Source organism: Rousettus aegyptiacus, unplaced genomic scaffold (assembly GCF_014176215.1).
Source record: "Rousettus aegyptiacus isolate mRouAeg1 unplaced genomic scaffold, mRouAeg1.p scaffold_m13_p_1, whole genome shotgun sequence".
NCBI classification, from domain to species: Eukaryota; Metazoa; Chordata; class Mammalia; order Chiroptera; family Pteropodidae; genus Rousettus; species Rousettus aegyptiacus.
Window position 1 is genome coordinate 175,609,500 of NW_023416284.1, and position 18,882 is coordinate 175,628,381.

An 18,882-nucleotide genomic window follows, 5' to 3' on the forward strand; every position below is an offset into this window, starting at 1 on the left:
AAATAAACAGAAGAGAATATTTTGAACAATTTTATGCCGATAATTTTGAAAACTTGGTCAAATGGACAAATTCTTGGAAAGTATGAATGTGCAATATTGACCCACTTAAAAATTTGGAAGCCTGACTACTTCTAAAACCATTTTTAGGAGCTGAGGATATACGAGTGAAGAAGCAAACAATAATCCTTGCCCTTATGGAGTTGACGTAAGTGTAAAATGTCAAGCTATAAATAAGGTAAATAATTAAAATAGGAGTTAGGATGAAAATAAATGTTAAAGAGAAAACTTTAATAAGGAAGGGGGGAAAGGATTATAATTTCAAAGAATTGGCCAAGAATGTATTGACTAAGAGGTGATTTTTTGATAAAGGCCCAAAGGCGATGAAGAAGCACATAATGGGAAGATCAGTGGCAGAATGTTTCAGGTGAAGGGGAGAGAACATTCCAGAATGATGCCAAGGGTAAAGGTGGGATGTGCTTGGCTGTTTGATGTCATCTTTTCACTGACTACCCTATTTAAAATTGCAACACTATCTAATACTTCCCGTCCTTTCACCTTCTAGTCTAACACCTATTTATTAAGTTTACTATTTCATATCTCCCTCGTCCCACTAGGAGGTGAGTTACATAAGGGTAGGAATTTTTGTCTGTTTTGTTTAGAGGGTGCATCACAAATGGCTAGAACACTGCTTTTCACAGGATAAATATTTGTGGAAAGACTAAGAAAGATTAGAAAGGCACAGGTAGAGGAGTAGGAAGAAAACTAGGAACCCAAATGACGAAAGAGTTTCAAGGATGGAGGAAAAATTACGTAAAATGATTCTGCTACAAGTAAGATGAGGACTGAGAATTAGCCATTGAGTGAGGATGAAAGATAACCAACCCTCTTTGAGAAGGACAGCATTGCTAGGAAAAACATGATTGGAATGGGTTCTGGGAAGAATGGGGGAAGAGAAATTTGAAACCAAAATGAAAGCATAGACGACTCTTTCAAAGAGCTTTGCTGTGGTAAAAGGAAAGAGGGAAAATGGACAGACAGTAGCTGGAAGGGGAAGTATGGTTAGGAAAGAGACTCTTTTAAGATGAGAGCAATAACAGCATACTTTATACGGATGGGGAAAAATCCAGCAGAGAGAGAAAAAAAAATAAGAAGGAAAGAACTACAAGAATTGTCTTTTGGAAAAGAGCAGGGAGGGTGGGACCCAGTGCGCGTGCGGCAGGGGTGGCCTTGGCTCAGAGCAGATGGTTCGTCCATAGTAACAGAGCTGAAGATGGAGTATTTGGCACAGATGCGTGTAGGTGGGCTGATGTGATCGTGGGAGCTGACGGAAATTCTTTTTTGACTGTTTCTATTTTCTCAGAGAAATAGGAAGCAGTGTCATCAGCTAAGAGTAAGGACAGGGGAGGCGGTGTGGAAGGCTTGAGGAGACAAGGTATAAAACAGTCGTCCCAGAAATGAAGTGGAAATGGCCTCGGGAAATGCCTTTGGAGTGCCAGGCAGCATTAAGGCCCCACCGGGGTTAGTCATCGCGCCTGGGAGGGTGTTTATCTCTAGCCCTTGTCAGCTGCAGCCACGTGGGCAGGAAGCAGGCAGAGAGTTGGTTTTAACCAGGGCTGTGTTTTAACCAGGAGAGCAGGACAAAGTGAGATGTGGACAAGGGGTGACTTTAATGACTGCGCATTGGATTTGAGCAGAGTACAAAGGGAACCGATGGTGTGGAAAGGATGCGAGGCAGTGGAATGGCAGTAGGATCAATAGAATACAGGGCACAGAGGAAACGAAGATGTGGAGTTGGGGGAAGTTCGGTTGGCCAGTGAGATGCTTGAGGAAGAGAGTGCGGAGGGTTTCTGTGACCGGCGACAACAAGTTCCAGCCGGTGCCTATGCAGGGATCACTGGGAGAGAAGAGGTCGAGAAACCGAGGGGCCAGGATATTGAGAAGTTCATCTATGGGCTAGTGAAGTTATTAAGAATAACAGCATGTGTTGTCATCTGGGAAATAAAGTCTTCGAGAAAGGAAGGAAAGGGATCAAGCTGGACTACTAAGTGCAATAAGGATGGGTAGAGCCTCATGACGATTGTTGTGATTTCTTAAGACCGAAAGCCTTGCTCTGTCAAACACTACTACTAATAAAAACCAAGTTTAATCACTGTACATGTATTATATGCAATAGTTTTGTAGGCACATTTAAAGCTTAGTGACTAAAAAGAAAACTTGGATAATCAGCTATGTGACTTGGGCAAGGCACATGACCTTTCTCTGCTTAAATATTACTTATTTGAGAAATGAGAATAATAATATCTCTTAATATCCTGAATGTCAAATGCTTAGCAAAATTAAGTGTTTAGGATTGAAACATGGCTAAATCTCAGTTATAGTTAGCTGTGATTGTTGTTATCTTTCTAGGTAACTGAGCATTAGGGTATCTGAAAAACAGAAAACATAATAGATGTGTTCCTTTTTTCCAAAAATAAGTATGTTTCTATCTACATGTAAGTTAATTTTTAAAAAATAATGAAAAACATTGGTAGAACTACTCATAAAGTGAACTTCTTGAACAAATATATTTTAAAATTTATCTGAATTCATTTTCAAAAACTGCTTATGGATAAAATAAGGAAAGATTGTCATGTAGTATATTTTTTAAAAAGATGTGAAAAAAATGCAGAAAGAATTCTAGATCTTAATAGCACATTTAACTTTTCATAACATGAGCCATAATTATTTTTAGTCTGAGATGGGAGGATATTCTCAAACATTTTTGCTCGTGTATTGATGACTCTTATATTGTGCTTTTATCAATTTATTGGATTTTCAAGTGAGCTCAATATATCAGAAGAAAGTAGTGATACCAAATTGATGGGCTGGTTTTTCTGCTAATGAGGAAATCTAGAATTTTAGTTACCTTGACCATGACTCAAATTTCTCACATCGCCAAAGCTTAGCTTATTATAGGCACCTAATAAATGTATTTTGAATGAATGAAAATTGATCTTATAATTGACAATAACATCATTTTATAACTCTACTACATTAAGTACTGGTGCCCGCAGACCAAGTAAACATTCCTACCTCAGTGAAAAGACCATTGCGGAGATTTGCCTTGAACTTGGTCTTAGCCCCTACCTGCCTCGGCTCACTTCCTGTCCTCTCCTCTTTGCATTCCCTAGCATGCAGGTCCAGTCCTTTCTGGTTTTCAGTCTCAGATAACCATCATCTCTGACTCTGACCTCTAACCTTCTCCCCACTCCACTTCATTTCTGGTTTTATGGTTGGTTGTTTGCTGCACTTTTGCAGAGAGGTGGTTCTGGCTGCACACTCAGTGACTGGCATGTGGCTCTCTCTCCAGGGAGCCAGAAGTGTCAGGAGGAGCCTTGAATCATAGAATCGCTGAGACGCATGGTCAGCATGCACACTATCCAATTTAAACTTATTCCCCAGCAGGGGCTGGTGTTGGCTACAATGTACCATGAATTAATATTTGCTAAACCTCATTATCCAGCAAGTGACACAGTTAATATTGTCAGACATTTTCTCTATGGTGAAGCACTTCGATCAGACTTAAGTCTGTTAGATAAACAATAAACACAGGCTGTTTCTCAAACTTCTAGATTGGAGGCACCTTCACCAGCTGCCCAGTACCAAAAAAATGGCACATAGTAGATCATCAAAGCATATTTGCCGAATGGACACATCTAACCCATAATCACTGTACATTCTACATTTGATTTAAAACCCTGAGATGACTTCTGTATGAAATATTCACAACCATTACATGATTTACATGAAGAAAAATTATGGGATGGTGTTCATAGTGAATTACTACTTTGTTACAGTGGTATTCTTTGTGTATCTCTGCTTTAGCAATTTTTCCCATTTTGTAATATCCTGGGACTTTTGACATGGACATGGCCCAGGCTTTGCCATGCTTATGAGAAACCTTGGCTTGGTTCCACCCCAGGAAAATCCCTCTGACTTTATCTCTTAACTCTCATCTTCAGAAAACTAAAGTATAGACCAACAGGCCTGGATTTTATGTGTGTGTATCTAAAGATGAAGTAGGCTCCAACGACATGCTCTCATCTGTGAGGCAGATTCTAGACAGTTCCGTGTGTTTTGTGTGTGTTGATGGTGATGGAGAGGAACGAGGCTAAGCTAAGAAATACTTGGCTAACCTGTTTGAAGGTACTGATTATAAATGAAGAAGGGCCAAGGACAAATGGAGGAAGGACCCTGACTAAATACCTAGGATCCCGAAATCTTGTCCGTCTTGCTGGCTGAGCTCATCTGGGTTGAGTGAGTAGAGTCGAAAGGGCCTGAAGGTGAAATTGCATGGCAACTCTCTATCTCTAGTTCCAAAAATAAGATCCCAGAAGGACGTGAAACAAAATCTGTCTTGAATTTGCTTTATATCTAGTCTAGAATATATAACAGACTACTTCCTTGGAGTAGTTTTAAAAATATCAATAATTTGGCAGAAATATATATATGAGCTATAAATTGACCATATGTGGTCAAGAGGAGAAATCTCTGCTTGTCAGTTTATTCTCCACATATACAGTAAACCCTGACCATGAGACCATTAATGGGGTACACAAATTCAATTGCACAAAATGCAGAATTGTGTTAATGTGATGTTAATGAAAAATAGCATTTTCGCTCAGATCTGAGCTATCACAAAACACACAGAGGAAGTATATCAGACCTTATGCTAAGCATACTAATCATGCAGTAAGCTGAAAAAAGCCACAAATGACTAAGATGTCATCGACGCCTAATCCCACCATTTCTTAAGACCCTCGCCCCTCACCCCAACCCCGCCCCGTGGCACCAGAACAGAAGAACGTGGCTGCTTGGCTTGCCTTCCATTGAGAATGGAGGCCAGAATGAGGTGTGGAGCCAATGACCGATCGCATTATTATGCAAATGCATGTCGTCTGTAGGCTTACCTTTTGAAAAGTAATATGTAGCAACAGAAATAACAAAGAAAAAGTACCACAGAGCTATTGGAAAACATCTCAGGAAATAAATGTACTGGTGCCGACTGTCATTAACAAGTACAGGAGAGGGAAACGCAGATCTGAAAATGTCTAGGAAGGTGTGATATCTCTGAATCAGTATGAATGGATGCCCGGGAAGCTCAAGTCAGCGCACATTTTAATTAGGCCACATCTCCAGTCCACACTGGACTGGTTTGCTGGAAGGTGTTTTCCGACCAGAATTTTTACCTTGTGTTGTTCACGTTTCCGTTGTATTGTGTTGGCCGTTTCCTCATGGACCTGCTGAATGGCTATTTCCTCCCTCAGGGCCACCTCTGCTCTGTATAACCAAGCACCTATGGTGCCCAGAGGTGCTGGAAGAGACTTATCAAGCTGTATGTGCCAATCGAATAGCTGAAATACAAAAGTAGGAAAACGAAATATCTCTGATACAGAAGGCAATTCCTAAATTTCCCCCAAATTGTTTTACACCCTAAGTCTTTAAGTTAATAACTTCAGATTGATTTTGTAAATATCGAAGAAATCATCTGTGTTCTGAATTTAATGCTTTGAGAATGGGGAGGAAAATACAGTTAAAAGCAAGTTTTGAGAAAACTTAAAATACATTTTAGACATTGAAGGATATGATTGGGACCTTGAGCCATTTTCTTCTTATAGTAATAGCATAAAGCTTTTGCTGAAAGCGATTGGATTTGCTGACATGCTCAAGGATGCAAGAGTTATACACCAGCTGATGTGTATCCCTTAAAACCTCCTACGTGAGGAGAATGGGTCCAGAAAAATCAGAGTCATTCACACATCTCTGGAGGAAGAAAAGTATTTAGGATTCTTTCTATAATAATATAATTCCCTAACCATCTCTCCATTTCTTTCGCTTTATTCAATTCTCAAGCACCATTTCCCAGCCTATTGGAATACCAAGTGAGATGGGTTGAGGTGTTTGGAAACTAAGCTATTTTTTGATAGAGTTTATGGAAAAAAATAGATTAGAAAAATGAAGAAAATAGGGTAAATTCAATGCAAATATTCCCATTAGTGACAGAAATTTCAGAGGTTTTGAAATCTTGGTCTTTAAATTTGCAAAGTATTAATATTAAAGTTACTGACCAGTTTTCCTTCAGGTTCATGAAAGACCAGATAAGAAGATGTGTTTAAGTTAAAAAAAAAAAAATAGAATGTGAATTTAGGAAGATTATTAACCAGTGATGAATCATGGTTATGAAATATGGAGAAGTTGTAGAGGCTCCAATCCCAAACAATCCAGAATTAATTCGTGTCAAGTGAGAAATAATCCAGATGTTCTTCCAGGATTTCAATCCATCATCTGATCAATGGTAATACCAGGTGTAGGGCGGGAAAGTCAAGAAAAATGTTGTTGAATAAGCACTTCCCTTAACTTAAAGGAAAACTTAACAAGAGGGCAAAGATTTTCCCACCGGCAAGCCTTTCTCACCTCAGACAGAGGCAGGAGAATCTGATACAACCTTGCTGTGTAGAAAAGGATGATGGAAAATATTCTTGATTAAATTAGGTTAAGACCCAATGAAGTTAATCATGGGACAACTTACCCTGGAGGACACTCTATCCCAGCACTGTTTGACCAAGGCTTGGTCAAGTGACAGTTTACCGTCTCTATATAAAGGTTGTATTAAATGTTCAATCTGTTTCCTTTTCATTTCATATTGAACTCTGAAGTGCTTGAATGACTAAAAGAGGAAAAATAGCAACAACATGGCAATGAGTCAAAAAAAGCAAAAGCAAAGGAAACCATGTTTCCTAAATAACAATCCTTTATATTTGGATAACGCTCAATGTATGTTGTTGATAATAATAATGACAGTCATGATACGAAAAGCAGCTCCCATTCATCAACCCTGATGATGAGCCTGGCCGCATGCTAAGGCCTTCTACATATAATCTCCCTTGACGAGAACCTCTACATTTTATATTAAATCAACACATCCTAAAATATGACTCTATGGCTAAATATAAATTGAAAATATCACTGATATGTGCAGTTATCATGTTAAAGAACATGAGAATGGCCCTACAGAATCTAACAGACAATAAACACATCTAAAAGGATTTCTGAATAAACAAACATGCAAATCCTCATGGAGAACACCAGGGGGAGATGGTGAGTCAATATTTTACCACAGTTACTTCTCATTCCCTCTAACGTAATGTAATTAAAAAATACCAAAATATAAAATCAATCTTCAATTTTTTCCCACAATATCCTATGAATGTAAAACATTTGAAATACACAATTCTATTGGTAAATAGAAACAGACAGAAAATGCTGATGACACAATTAACTCACAGACAAAATAAAATGCTCCCTCTATTTTGATTGCCAATGGTCTCTATCCCGATTTTAAGAAACTGGCGATCATACTTGGCCTGAAAGGAGTGTTTCCATTTTTTACTTTTCTAATGCTTCGGTTCCCTCTTATAAAATAACATCTGTACAACAGGTAACTTTATAACTCGCAATTTATTTTTTGGCAATTTATATTAAAACTAAAACTCCCTAATGGACTAAATAAGTGTATTCACTCTGTCCTTGCATTGATATTCTCAATATACTGGTTTAATAATTTTTTTTTTTAAATGGAGCTCATCTCAGAAAACTGTGTTTTGGGGGGAAGAAATGATTATGTCAAATTTCAAAGCAAAAGGAAATATTACATATAATCACATATTGACTACTTTATATTGACTACTTTGCCAGATTCACCAAATATAATATTAACGGCATCATCCATCTAAATTCCAGGACACTTTATAGATGTGATTATATAAAATCACACACGAATGCAATGGCTATATCTCTTATTATTTGCCATGTTGAATCTCTCACATCATGGTACCTTCTTTCGGTAGCAAAAATGATAGAAATATAACATAGATAAGGGTATATTATTGTTTCACTACTAAAATGTAATGCTATTTTAAATAAGGGGAAATGGCAGTGCTGCATAAAATAAATCACAATTTAATGGGAAAACCCATTATATGACTTTACCTTTAATTGGAAGCCAAAATCCAATTAATAACCATGTAATGAGACTGGGGAAAATGACAACAAAACCACAACCACCACAAAACAACCCCGGTGTCCACTTGAACTCAATAGTGTTGGACGAGGCAGGTCACAGTGAAACTGAACCCATTAATGGGCCCACCCCAAATAGTCCTGGTGCAGTCCTTTATTAAATTCAGCTGACTCAGTAGTAGTTTTGAATTTGGCACCGAAGTCATTTTTTTTTTTATTGATTTTGTTATTGTTTTTGGTATGTGACATCTACAAAATCACAAATTCTACAAAAACAATAACTAGAAGTTTGTGTCCTGGGTCATTTATAAGACTTGAAGTTCTGAAAAAGTCATGGAAGTCTCAGAGCTCCATACATAGTGTGGACAATACAACATAAAACTATTTACACAGAAACACAATGATTAAATCACAAGCGAACTTAAGGTACTGAACATCATTCCCCTAAAGACTTCGTTCATTAATATCATTTGAGAGATTAAACATAGATTAAATGACATATATGAATCTTACTTATGAAAAGCTTTTGAAAAATTGAAATCTCTTTTTCATACGTTACCTGATATTTATCCTGCAAATTTGATTCTGTCATCTGTGCCCTCGTCAAATCTCTCTCAAACTGTTCTATCCAAACTTTCATTTCCTTCAAAATTAGCCGGTCTTCTCTCTAGAAACCAGCAGATATTACAATTTGATTAGTAACTGTGCATTTATTTAATTGCTGATTAATGCCTGACTAATTTTAGAATAGACTTAATATTTAACGTTTCAGTGGTCTCTGAAAAATTTTCTCTCTCCATTCTCACCCCTTTCGGAGAGTAAAAAACAAGAATTAATTATATGAAAAATACCTTAATTATATTTGAATACTGAAATTATCTCCATTTTGTTTTTCCAAGAAACACTAATTTAACTAAGAAAATGTCAACAGGAAGGGGATGTCTTAAGTACAATAACTGGAATGGAAATAGAAACATAGGCCTCCAGTTGCTCCTTAATCCAAGGCCATTGGTAACCTGGTTGGATTGATTTTGACCTAATTCAAGAAGCTACAGTCATAGTCACATCGGACTGCTTGTATATATTATTGAAAAATACTGTTCAGTTTTATAAGCTCCATGTGAACAGAAAACACATCTTATTTAACGTGGTATGTCTAGACCCTGGCAACATGGCAACTATATTTCCTAAATTATATGAATTCATAAAAACATCCCAAGTTTTCATCGATTTCTTATCTAAGAATGCCAAAGTAATCAAAAACATATTGATTATGATTTTTTGGCACTACGGATAGCTTTAAATTACAGCATCTCACTCGATGATCACAGACATTGTCTCTGATGACAACTGAAGTAGCAGAGGAGAAAGAGTGTGGCTATGGAGGCGGGCAGGACTGGTCACAAATTCTGGTTCTAACACGTGCTAGCTATGCAACCTCGGGCGCATCTTTTCCGTTTGTTTTATTTTTAATCTCTCTACTGTTACACCATCATCTGAGGAGTCATCACAAACCCTTCCCATGGCTTGGGGGACAACAGAGATAGTCTATGACAGGCACAGAGATGGGCACACAATACTATCACGCCTCATGCCCCTCTCTCACTTTCCCGTCTTGTGAAAGCTACCCTCTTCTGCCTGGAGCATTTTCCCCTGGATAATGCCCCCTTTGGAGCTCAGCTCAGGCACAGTCTTCTCTGGCCCAGAAGCTTTTTTCTAACCCAGAAGTCTATGACAGTCATTCTCAAATTTTTGTGGACACTGGAACCAGCTGGTGGGCCTGTGAAAACATGGACGGCTGGGTGCCACCTTCAAACTTTCTGGTTCAGTAGATCTAAGGTGGAGGCTGAAAATTTGTATTTCTAATAAGCTTCCCAGTGACTCTGGTGTTGTTAGTCTAGGGACCGCATTTTGAGAACACTTTTCTATGATCCCGTAACAACCTAAGCTTAAATAGTCATCTAAAACTACATACAGTATCCCCCACTTAATTGTCTCTTTTTTCTCCCCATATATAAATCCCCATATGTCTTTTTCACTCTAGCCTCATGCAGTGTCTGGCACCCAGTGTCACTCAGTATATAACCGTGGAATAAATGATTGATTGCTAACTTAGTTAATTAGCGAAAGAAATGGAATGAGAGCCCAAGATCGCAAAGCTTTAGCTCCTGCCATGATGGGTCTTCTGAATGAACAGCGAATATGATCAAGCGACAAATTTGTTATCAGATGACTTTCATGCTCATAAGAGCACTAATAACACATTTTATGAACTCAATGGAGCAAAATGATCTTGGTCTACCGGAAACAAAAATCAATTTGACATTTGATATGAAATTAGTTACTTCTGATTTTTTTTTATTGCAATGCTGGCATAAAGTCTACTGTGTTGACAGATCCTTAACTGAGGCCTACATGGTATATAAAGAAAGATAGGAAAACTGAAGTGCGGAATAACTTAGATATGGGGGAAAATTCATCACCATTAATGATGCAAATGTACTTACCATGTGTCATGAACTTACTAAATCATGTGACCTAATACTGAGATATAATTAAACTCAAGATTGTCAAGTAACTGAATACTTACCCTTTTCAATGAATGACTTCCTGCTTAACTACTTAAAAATGTAAAAATAAATCTTTATTTTCAATGTCACATATAAAAAAAAAACCAATAGTTATTGTAAATTCTCCCTTTTATTAGTGCTATTAAGTGTTATTAAAGAGAAATTAAAGGATGTCATCTTATAATTAAAAATTAGTGGGAAAGCCCATGGGAGCAGCTTAGATTGTGACTAACATTTAATAACGCTTTCATATGTTATTTGTTCTAATAGGGAAAAAAAGGAAATAACAGAATTAAGGTATTAAAAAATGTTTATTAGAGATAAGTACATGCAAAGGATTGGCTAGCAAGCTATGGAATGTAGGATGTTTGGAAGAGGTCTCTAATTCAAGATTACTTAAATCTTACCTTAAGATTTTGGATAGAATTTACAAAAGGTAGAAAACCTGGAAATATTTCCTAACAATATGGAAAGATAATACATAGAAAAATAAAATAAATAAAGGACTAAAAATATTTAGAAAACAAGAAAAAAAACAATGGAGAAGCATCTGTCTATAAATAAATAGACAATAATAGTTACTTTAAGATGTTTCCATAACTTTTAAAAGTATTAAAGTGTTTCAATCTAATAAGGTAATATAATATTCTGGCATTTGATGTTTTTGTTTTAATTTGTAATAATAGTCATATGTGGCAATATAGTCATTTAATAAATGTCTTGAGATATTAAACATTTTAAAATAACAATGTAAAGAAGAGGTATAGATTCATGTTTTCTCCCCATAAATACACTCATAATATTCATTTCTATATCCCTATAACAATTAAGACTGCGCCATGCTTCTGAAAGCAGACAGTAACATTTGTTGCAATGGGAGAGGAATGAGTGAATGAAACCCGAATGTTTAATAGGTGAGAGAGATGGGTCAATACGCCTGTTTTATTTATTTACTACCGAGTGCTGATTATCCAAAGAATACCTTTAGGGAAAGAGTTTATCTGTTTTATTGGCTGAAGTAAGAAAGGCGTAGTATGTTTATTTCCAATGAGAAAATTAGATTTAAAATGGCATCTATAAAATATCTAATTTAAATGAAGAGGACACGTAAATCAAATATGCCCCCAAAAAATGGAAGCCTGGTAGACATATTCATGTCAATATTTTAAAACAACTATTTCCTAAGGCCTGAGTGGACAAATACTGAGTATTCTGAGGTGATGGCATCAATAGCCCCAATACGTATAGTCTATAATAGTTATAAAAGTTCATTAGACAGAATTAGATGGCCATTTAGCTGCATTAAACAAACATAGGCCCTACATCATAAAAAATATAATTTTTTTCTTATTCAAAATAGTCATTTTAGAGGGTTATGCTTTACATTATAAATATCACATTTAAAAAAGGCAAAACTTATAATACGTTTTCCTTAAAATTTATTTTTGAAATCATATGCATCTTCTGTATAGGAAAAGGATAGAGGGAATTTTTTAAAAGAACAATTAGAATTTATTTTCTAGATAATGAGATTAATCTCTTAATAATAAAGCCTCTTTAGTAAAGTACATTAATAAGCTTATATCAGGAGTGTGTGTGTTTTAAATCTCTAAGGATTTTTGCCTTGAATTCGCGCTCGCGAGCACTAATGAAAGCATCCCTTTTTGTTTCCCAGACTTTTTCAGCCACAGAATTTACTCATCTGGAGAGATAATTAATATTGGAGAAATTAAAATAGTGCAAACTCCGAAACCGGATCAGAAATAAATCCAGCTGGGTAATATAAATACATGAGATACAAAAATCCGATGGAAAGCTTACTTTCTCAATGCTGTATTAAGTCCAGTATGCTTTCTTTCGACTTTCTTACTCACACAGCAGCGTCCACACCTGACTATATTCTCAAAACCCAGAAATCTCCCCGATAGCTCTAAAGCACACTCCTCGGTCTATACTAGGATGTGCACAGTCTGTGCTTTGGCCTTCTGTGGTGCTTCATAGAAATTTACTTCACGACATAAAGTTACTCAGGTGGTCAATGTCTGTGCCTGCCGCCTGCCAAGGAATAAAAAAGGCTTCCTGAAACTATAGTTTTTAAGAAACTAATATAGTTCTGTCAAATGCTGGATTACCTTCGTCCAAGCAACCGAGGAAACAACAGTTACCACTGTTTTGCTTAATTCTTTTAGGAAGTCATTGATTTCTATTAGTGCAATATCTTCTCCTAGTTGAAAACTTTGGGCTATGTTCTCCTGGCCTTTCCTTTTCTTAAACCTGTTCTGAAACTCATTTAGAAAATAAATTTTAAGATTTCTGTTTTTCTTGTTGCTCTCCATTATAATCTAAAACTGCTCTAAACAAACAAACAAAACCCTCTAGATGTGACCTAAGCAATGAAGACAGAGATAGTTTTTAACAAATTTTATTTATTACTTTCCCTGATGTCATTTTGCCTTATAATTAACTATAAAATCAGCAGTAAATCCACTTCTCTATAATAAACAAATACTACTTTTAACAGAATAGTAATATCAATTGTGTTAAAGACTGGGGAAACAGGCGTTCTGGTGTGTTAACTGGAATATAAAATGGGACAAACTTTCATACAGGGTGTTTGAAAAAGAATTTCAAGAAGCACTAAAACTCTGTATGTTCTTTAGCCTAGAAATTCAGCTTCTAAGAAAACTGTAAGACAATGCTTTATTACAAAATTATTCACAGAAGCACTGTTTAAAAGAGTAAAAAAAAAAATCATAGATATTCAAGAATTAAGATCGAATAAACTTCTGTGCATCTATATGATGACCTGGAGAAAATGGAAAAACTTTTGTATAATGTAACAGAAAAAGAATATTATAAGTTGTATGTATACTATGATTTTATTTTTGTTAAAATACATGAATCCACATATACACAGAAAAACGTTAGGAACTCGCACTAACATATTTTTTTTTTCTAGAACAGATTCTCTCTGAAAGGTCAAATAAAGAAATTTTTTTTTCTTTTTTTCCCCAGGTTTTGTTCTTCTCTATGACAATGAACAATGTTATTTAAGCAATATAAAAAAGAGTGTAAATGTTACTTAAACAATTAAAGGCTTAAAAATCTAACCATAGTGAATAATGAGAACTTTTATAAGTTTGCCATACTTTCATACATTTGCTGTGAGTAGCAACTTATATAATAAAATCTAATAGTCAAAAATAGATTTCATCAGAGCTAGCAGAACAAGGGGGTTAAAAATGTAGATGTGCAAATGACATGATAGATATATAATTATTTCAGTCCTCAAAACACTAAAATGGAATTTCCCAACACTGTTATCTTTCCTCATTTTTAATTCATCGGTATTAAATATCCAGCGTTTATTATTAGTAATATTTTCTCTGTCATATCCAACATACAAATTAGAAAAGTCTTTTCCTATAATCACCTCCCCAGTTGGTGGTACCTACTTTTTACTCAGTTGCTATATTAAAATGCATTGCAATTTAATATTTCGAAAACAGCATGCTTAAAAACCAGAGTCACCATCATTGGGGTACTATCAACACTTGAAGAAAAACAAATACTTACATCAGTCTCTTGCACATCAGTGCTTGTATTGTGAATGTCAGGATACTGTTTCAGAAACTGGGCTACATAGGTCATAATAGACTTCTCATCTGGTTTATCCACATCGACATCTGGAAAACCCAAACCAAACGTGCATTAGCTAACTATCAGTAATTAGATTATAATGATACAAGCTTTGAAATCTAGCTAATATACCAAAAAAACAAAAAAACAAAAAACAAAAACAAAACAAAAAACAAAAAACAAAAAAACGAAACCAAAAAACCTGTCCTTAATGCAGAAGAAAAACAGAATTAATATTTAGAGATTTGGTGGAGAGGAAAAGGGGAATCATGTATAGCCTGGATGATACAAGGTGGAAATTTTATGATTCATAAAGATGACACATTTTAACTCAGAGCTTTTAGGAAAGTAGTACTTGTTTCATTTAACTCTCCACATTAAGTGATCAGAAATCTGAGATACTATATGGTTATGCAGACATTCTGTCTAGTTAGTAAGACACAAATAATATATAAATTCCAGAACTAAGGTAGTATTTAAAACACAGGTTTGGAACTGAATGATAAATGAGTATATAGCTTGAATAACTACATATAGCCAAATGTAAATAACCCTCAACCCCCACAAATTCTGCTTTAGTAAAAAGAAAGATGCCTTATGTTCAATTCCTTAGAAAGCCTCTCCATTACAGAACATTCTCTCTAACTTACTGTACTTTGTATAATCAAGTACTTTTAGAAGGAGACAGAGTCTGACAAGATTTGGATCATTGTCATTTGAAGTTTATGGATGTTTACCTAATAAAACCAGGCAAAGAAATCTATACAAATTTAATAATTACATGAGGGTAAGACTATATAAATAAAAAGTATTAAATGGCAATAAGTCAAAAAAAGTAAAAAATGTCTTTTAAATACCCCTTTTAAAGACAATGACACAAAGTGATTACATTTTGAAGATTACCAATATAAAATATGTACCTACAGAGCAAAGAATAAAATAGAACAAACAAAAAATAGCAAAATATATAACTATCTTCCTATTTTGTAATGCTCCTTGTGCTTTAAGATTTCATTTCTAATGACTATCAATATAGGGTCTAAAAAGTACAGCAACTCAAACGACTTAAAAGGAAAAAACCATAATGTACTCTGGAATTTGTCAGATGACTTAAAGGTGATTTTAAAAATGACAAGATCAACGATATGGAAGACACATGTGAAGAATGAGTAAAACTTTTATGAAATGTGAAAGTAGAAAAAAAAGCAACATTTAATACATGATTTAAGCACAGTGCATGCTTTTAAGTATATGCATAACAAATGACAAAATAATTATTATAATAGATTTGAGTCTATTTAATCTGTATCCCTGAAAGTTTATACATTCAAGTTAATTACATAACTTTTTGATAGGGAAGTTCTCACTAGGAAAATAAAGGATCACCTTATACCTACAATAGCCTGGGTTTTGGGCAATCTTACTTTGTGATCATCAAAGAAAGAATTAAGATCCTCTCATCTAGTGGATATGAAGGAACCTTTTATACTTTCATCTCACCTCATCTAGGAAAAGTTTCAGCTCTGGTGAATCCTCTGAAGTTGAGGGTTCAGATTGACATGTGGCTGTCCCCTTGAGCTGAGTCAGTGTACTGGATACTATCGGGTCTTTATGTGGGAACCCTTGGCTCTCCTAGTGAATTGAGGGGCTCAAAGCATGTTCCTAAAAGGCTAGGTAGGGATCACCAGGTTGTTCCCCACCTCAGACGAAACTAACCAGACCCCTGTAGGTCTCTGAGGCTTACTTTTGAAAACACAGTGTCTCCACTTAGTGACATTGTTTTAGAGCTAGAAATGTTCATTCTGAAATCTCATCTTTAAAAATAACTTGCTTTCACTGTGTACATATTTCTTCATTTGTCAATAAAAATTTCCATAATTACCAGCCAAAACAAAAAATTTCCACGACATTTGGAAATTTTACTTTGACCCTTTTATTTCAATATAACAAACAACTTACTCATTTTTTAATGTTTATCAAAAGTGTCAAAATTATCTTTTGAAGGCTTGAAAGAGTTAATGCTATTTCCAGAAAAATCTTAAATTCAGTCTTACAAAAATGTACCAAACAATGGGATGAAAAATATTAGTCATTTGTGTAGTTTTCTCGATTGACACCAAAACACTGGTTGATTGCCATTTTTTGTAAGTATTTAATAACTGACATTTAAAGATATTATCTTAAGTTACTAATAATCTTTTATTTCTTCCAGATTCTTTGGAGTTATAGTAATAGAGTAATTCCTTTATTGTGTGACACTCCTCCATATCTAAACACATCCTTCTAAAACTTTCATTCCATCCACAAATATAATAATGAGTAAGTATAGTTCCCCTAGCTGAACCCCCAATGTCAAAGTGCTGTTCAAAGCACTTTGCTCCTGAATTTAGCAGCAAATAACATTTTAAGAAAATATCAATGCAGGAAGGCACTATTTCTTTGTGCTTTCCTCAAGTTTTCTGGCCTCGAATAGTCTTGAAAGTCACCTAAAATTTCTGGGGGTGAAATACAAACCTGATGAGCTGAGCCAACAATTAGTCGACATACCTTCAGGATCTAGCAATCTGGGGATCCCCAGTTCCGTCTCAGCAATAGTGAAGGCTTCCTCCAGGTTTTCTCGGTTAGATCTTCCTTTGACCCTCTCCAAGTCCACTAGTTCTGGCCGAATAGCGTGGATGACTGAATGAAAGGCAACCCCACTTCTCCAACTCCGCCCAAAGTCTTTTACTTCTATTCCAGTCTGCCTTCATGTGATAAAAAAAATAAAATAAAATAATGTCACATTCTGAATAGATAACATTCATTTTCCTGAAGGCCTCAGGCAGAATCTGACCCTGTTCAGCAATGAATGATGTACAGCTAGCTATACCAGTTAAGTGGTTTTGAGAAAATGTAAGCAAAACAATATTTTTAAAGGATAAGAAGATACGATGTAGAAATTCTGGTTCCATACTTAAAGTTTTCTATATTAGATTTTTCAGTAATCGAGATACTCAATTTAAAGCATGTTATTAAAAGAAATCAGTTTAGAGAAAAATGTCCGACAAAATTTTTTAAAAGTAAGATTATAAAAATACCAAAAATGGTAATAATTCATCATTGTATATTTTTTTTGAAAAAAGTATCTAACATTTCTAAGGATAATGATTAGTAAACTGTTATACACACACGGGTTACAACAGATGTAATATATAACAGACATTGCCAAATGGGTCTGAGTATAACAAATGCATTGGAATGAACATACGCAGATGGAGGTGGTCATACCTGTACATTAGTCTTAAAGGAGCCAAATGATTCCAATCACCCCACAGGTCAAATTGTTTTCTTAAACTCTTTTTTTTTTTTTTTTCTTGAATTCTCTTGAGGGCAATGCCCTGGTGGCAAGTATTTGTTCTTTGGTGGTAGATTTAATTGATTCAAAGCCAGTTAGTAGTCATATTTTGTCATTGAAAACAGAAGTGAGGTAAGCTTACAGTGAGTAATTTTTCTACATGAAACTTGTCAACCGTAAAGGTGGTTCCAAAAAGGGTTAAGATATTTGAGCAACAGTAATATCCCTCAAGTTTAGAGTCATTAAAGGTGATCAGTTAATTAGGTAACAGTCAATGTATAATTAAAAAATTAGTCTCATTACAATTGCTTCTAAGTAAAGCAGGAATAACATCACTTAATTCTTTTTTACCCTATATTTTCAAAAATCTCCATAAACTGTAAGATACAATATATAAATATATATGACTAATAAAATAATTAATATGGAAAGTTGGTAAGTGCTCTTAAATTTTATCTCAGTAAGTTTAAGATTAACTTTATATTATGTTTTACCAGTGTACATTCAGTGTGCATAAAATATATAATCCTAAAAATAGCATCACTGAATCTAATCACTAGCTTCGTGAATTAATATTTTAAAAACAGTTTTGTAATACTTCAGTATTTGTAAAGTAACCTTGAACCTTCTCTTAGAGTTTCTGTCTTTTGTAGTACAGATATAGTTTTTTTCAGCCAATGTCTGACAAACTGGCCACTATCTACCCACATTGAGCAGTATGTGCTTGTTATCCATTAATTTGTACATTTGTCTCTAGCTTCATCTTACTTTTCTACCTACATTTTCCCTTAGTCCACATTTCCTCATTTAAAAATATTTTTGATTTCAGTCTCTTAAGCCATCTTAAATTATTTTAAACCAAATAAGGTAAAGGGTAAATAAATAATTAGCTTGTAAATATCATATAATTACATATTTTCTGATTTTCTTGAACTTTTTGTTTTAGACATTTTCAAAAATAAATATATAAAATGTATCTTTAAATACCTATTATGTTGGAATAATTTAAACATTTTAGTACATTTTCTTCTTCTATATTTGTTGAACACACACACACACACACACACACACACACACACACACTCCTATAGTGTTTTGTATTAGATCAGAGTACTTAAACAAAAGTTTTAGTTTTAGCCTAAACCTTTCATTTAAGAATCTTAGATACAAAAATCAAAGAAAACTTAGAGATATCATTTAAAAAAGGGAAACAAACTTATAGAAACTTAGATATATCACTTAAAGAAATGATGAAGTATGTCCCACTTATAGGCATTTCTG

The 18,882-nt window shown here is 34.9% G+C and overlaps 1 protein-coding gene across 13 annotated transcripts in view; it reads right to left on the minus strand.

Moving 5' to 3' along the window:
• The window catches only part of SYNE1 (spectrin repeat containing nuclear envelope protein 1), a 387,933-nt gene that overhangs the window by 268,826 nt on the left and 100,225 nt on the right, over nucleotides 1-18,882 (minus strand). For 12 of the 13 annotated variants that reach the window (XM_036222821.1, XM_036222818.1, XM_036222811.1 and 9 more), the window contains 5 exons: nucleotides 16,815-17,011; nucleotides 14,205-14,314; nucleotides 8,618-8,725; nucleotides 6,569-6,706; nucleotides 5,229-5,393 (listed from right to left, as the gene is read on the minus strand). In XM_036222821.1, the coding sequence (XP_036078714.1) occupies nucleotides 5,229-5,393; nucleotides 6,569-6,706; nucleotides 8,618-8,725; nucleotides 14,205-14,314; nucleotides 16,815-17,011 (718 nt within the window). Of the gene's footprint in view, nucleotides 1-5,228; nucleotides 5,394-6,568; nucleotides 6,707-8,617; nucleotides 8,726-11,035; nucleotides 11,087-14,204; nucleotides 14,315-16,814; nucleotides 17,012-18,882 lie in introns of all 13 variants that reach the window. The other variant, XM_016149167.2, reaches the window with a different exon arrangement.